Source organism: Nanorana parkeri, unplaced genomic scaffold, assembly GCF_000935625.1.
Source record: "Nanorana parkeri isolate BGI_ZX_2015 unplaced genomic scaffold, ASM93562v1 scaffold2243, whole genome shotgun sequence".
Classification (NCBI taxonomy): domain Eukaryota; kingdom Metazoa; phylum Chordata; class Amphibia; order Anura; family Dicroglossidae; genus Nanorana; species Nanorana parkeri.
Genome location: NW_017308511.1, coordinates 119,750 through 123,332, shown reverse-complemented (window position 1 = coordinate 123,332; position 3,583 = coordinate 119,750). Strand labels below are relative to the sequence as shown.

Genomic DNA, 3,583 nt, shown 5'->3' with positions numbered 1-3,583 from the left:
CCCCCCCAGATTTGCCTGTAGTATCTTATGCCCCCTCCCATATATTGTTCCTAGAGTCGCCACTGTATATATATATATAGTAAGGGGGACATGTTGAACTGGTAAAGTACAGGTAAGATGTGGACCTCGGAATGAGGATTTATTACCACCCAATGCTCTACAAAAACTTTGCCCAGAACAGAAATGATTACTGATCACGGTTGCAATGCTTTGCAGGCTCAAGTGCAAGAAATAAATGTACATTTTTCTCTTTCATTAATGTGTGTACATTAATTATTATTTTTTGCAAAAGCTGAACTATACCTTTAACCAACACTGCCCTGCTGTGGAAGTCAAGGAGCATGCAGGGTGGAGTAGCATACTACTTTATATTATTTGCATGAATGTCACCTCTCCCAAACTCCGATCTCACTTAACCCCATTGTATCACCTTTCCCAAACGCCGATCTCGCTTAACCCCATTATGTCACCTTTCCCAAACTCTGATCTCACTTAACCCCATTTTATCACCTTTGCCAAACTCCGATCTCACTTAACCCCATTGTATCACCTTTCCCAAACTCTGATCTCACTTAACCCCATTGTATCACCTTTCCCAAACGCCAATCCCACTTAACCTCATTGTATCACCTTTCCCAAATGCCGATCTCACATAACCCCATTGTATCACCTTTCCCAAATGCCGATCTCGCTTAACCACATTATGTCACCTTTCCCAAATGCCGATCTCGCTTAACCCCATTATGTCACCTTTCCCAAACGCCGATCTCACATAACCCCATTGTATCACCTTTCCCAAACTCCGATCTCACTTAACCCCATTATGTCACCTTTCCCAAACTCCGATCTCACTTAACCCCATTGTATCACCTTTCCCAAACTCCGATCTCACATAACCCCATTGTATCACCTTTCCAAAACGCCAATCTCGCTTAACCTCATTGTATCACCTTTCCCAAACTCTGATCTCACTTAACCCCATCTCTCTTACTAACTACATGTTATGACAGAAGTATGGGTGCTGCCATTGCAGCCTCATTCTGAAAAAACTTGTTGCCTGGCTGTGCCAGGCTTCAACATGTCACTGACCCAGAGCAAGCAAGAAGCTCATAAAAATTAAGAAAAGCTGGAATTTGTTTTGTTTATTAATTGTTAGAGACTCAGAAAGAATAATGCTTCATGCACACAGACAAAACAAAGCTGCTTTAGGGACTTTTTTTGTCTTTTTACACCTCAGAACGCAACTCTATTTCAGCCAAGGTGTCCATGGACATTGTGGTGTTTAGATCTGTGTTTTGCAGTAGCATTCAGGGGCATAAAAATAAAATGCTGCAAATCTGCATTTGGAGATGAGCTTAGTGACATCATTTATATCCATATGCATGTAAATGAATGCATACCAGTATAAATTTACTCTAATGCTTAGAATACATGAATATTCTAACTAATGGAATGAGCTTATGGTGATATTCCTCTAAACACCAATGACGCACAAATGTGCATAAACTCAAGTAATTGGTACCAAAATGCACTTTTTTTTGTGCATGAACCCTAAAACCCATGTATGGTAAGCATTCATCATTCTCAAAGGGAACGGTTAGAATTGCAGTTTGTAGAAGGAGCTGAGTGATTGTATCACCTGTATATCTCACAATGTCACCTGGAACAAGTCGACCATTTGGCTGAGTGGTGAGTGGGAGGGGCTACATGTCAAGTAGGACTTGCGAGTGGGTGGGGGTGTATAGCCAGGCAGGCTCCGCCCAGTGGCAGTATAAAAGCAGAGTGGCAGCAGTTGGACAGGTAGAGCTGTTGCAGTCCTGAAGTCTTGCTTCAGCAGTGCTTGAACGGAACAGGGGGGTCTACGTCTCACTTCTACAGACTCATCTCCACTGAGAAGTCATCATGAGCTCACAGGTCCGCCAAAACTACCACCAGGACAGTGAGGCCGGAGTCAACCGCATTGTCAACCTGAAGCTGCAGGCTTCATACACCTACCAGTCCTTGGTAAGAGACACCTGCTGTGGGTGGGGAGCATTGCACTTTTAGACATGTCTTTTATTCTGGACCTTCTTTAAATCCCAGTGCTAAAAAGCTGCGTGATCTCAGTCTACCTGCATCTTCTCTTGCAGGTTTGTTTCTGTTTATATTCTCAGGGACTGCTTTATCAAAACTGGAGCAAAGCATTTCTCCCTATGGGAATCTATTGTGTATAAAATTCTACTTCAGTTTTCCTAAACCAATCGCAAATTTAGTACTGGGCATTAAATTGTAATAAGGGTATCTAATGCTGCTCATACACACCAGCTGTCTTTGTTGAAAATGATTGATTGCACCCAGGTAGCCTGCCATTAGGAATTGATTTGGATGTTAGCAGGTTGCCCTGAAATGTTTGGTATGAAGTGGATATGTTGGCTGGGTATGCTTACAACTAGATGCTGATCTAATCAGTAGAACTACACAGCTACCTCCTATAACCTGCTATATAACCAATTACAATTGTATGCTGCATCAACATTATGGTTGCCCTCAAAGGGCATGTAAGACTATATAAATGTACCTAATCTTTATCATAATTGCCTATGCATTGGATTATCACTGGTTTTAGTAATAACTTTAATACCTAGATCTGAAAGTAGAAGTCTAGGAAATGGGCTGGATTCAGCCCCTGGGCCTTGAGTTTGACACATGTGCCTTTAAGGGCTTGTTCACACCATGTCTGGGACAGGTTAGTCTGGATCTGCAAATATGGTACTATGTGTTTTTGACGTGTTCCAGTTAAAAAAATAATTAAACTTTGTTTGAGTGGGGCTGTCAGTTTGAGTGGGGCTGTCAGTATGTTTCGGCGCGTTCGTGTGTGACCAGTCAGAATGTGACATGCAGTATTTTTTCGGAACGGACTGCACAGGTGAGAACTGTAGCCCATAAAACACATAGGGATACATTGGGATGCATTTTGGGTGCAGGAGCGCACTGATCTGGTCAGGACAGAATCTGGACGTCATGTTAAGCCCTAAATTATGTCTCTCAGGGCCTGTTCACACAACGTCCGGATTCTGTCCTGACCAGATCCGTGTGCTCCTGCAATAAAAATGTATCCCTATGTTTTATGGGCTACAGTTCTCACGTACGAGAACGGACCGCACTGCAGCTAAGCAAAATAAAGTGAGCTTGCAAATTCTCATATAAATTGACTGACCCTTGGAGCCCCTGAGCCTCAAGATCGGATGTACCCAATAAAGACGTCTCCTGCGAGCTCATTCTCTGCAGATTGCAGGCATGGTGTTGGTGCTGGATACAGCAAACATGTGATGCATGTCTGATCACCAGCTTTACATACCAAAAGGGTAGTGGTTACGAGAGGGCAGAAGTGACCTCAGAAGAAGAATCTGCATACTGACAGCCCCACGGCTTAAAAAAAAAAAAAAACTGTCCGCGTCCGGTAAAAACGCACTGCATGCAGAGCACAGTGTCTGCAGATCTGGACCGGAAACCGTGTGAACAAGCCCTCAAGCATGATTAAGCCCCAAGAGTATCATGCTGCCTTTTTACAAGGTTCTGACACCTGCTCCTGGAATTGTTTTTG

At 43.2% G+C, this 3,583-nt stretch overlaps 1 protein-coding gene across 1 annotated transcript in view; it reads left to right on the top strand.

Moving 5' to 3' along the window:
• Positions 1-1,893: 1,893 nt before the first annotated feature.
• Positions 1,894-3,583, top strand: part of LOC108801190 (ferritin light chain, oocyte isoform-like) — a 7,901-nt gene continuing 6,211 nt past the window's right edge. Inside the window, exon 1 of the mRNA XM_018573120.1 lies at positions 1,894-2,004. Coding sequence (XP_018428622.1) covers positions 1,903-2,004 — 102 coding nt within the window. The 5' untranslated portion in view covers positions 1,894-1,902. The remainder of the gene's footprint in view (positions 2,005-3,583) is intronic.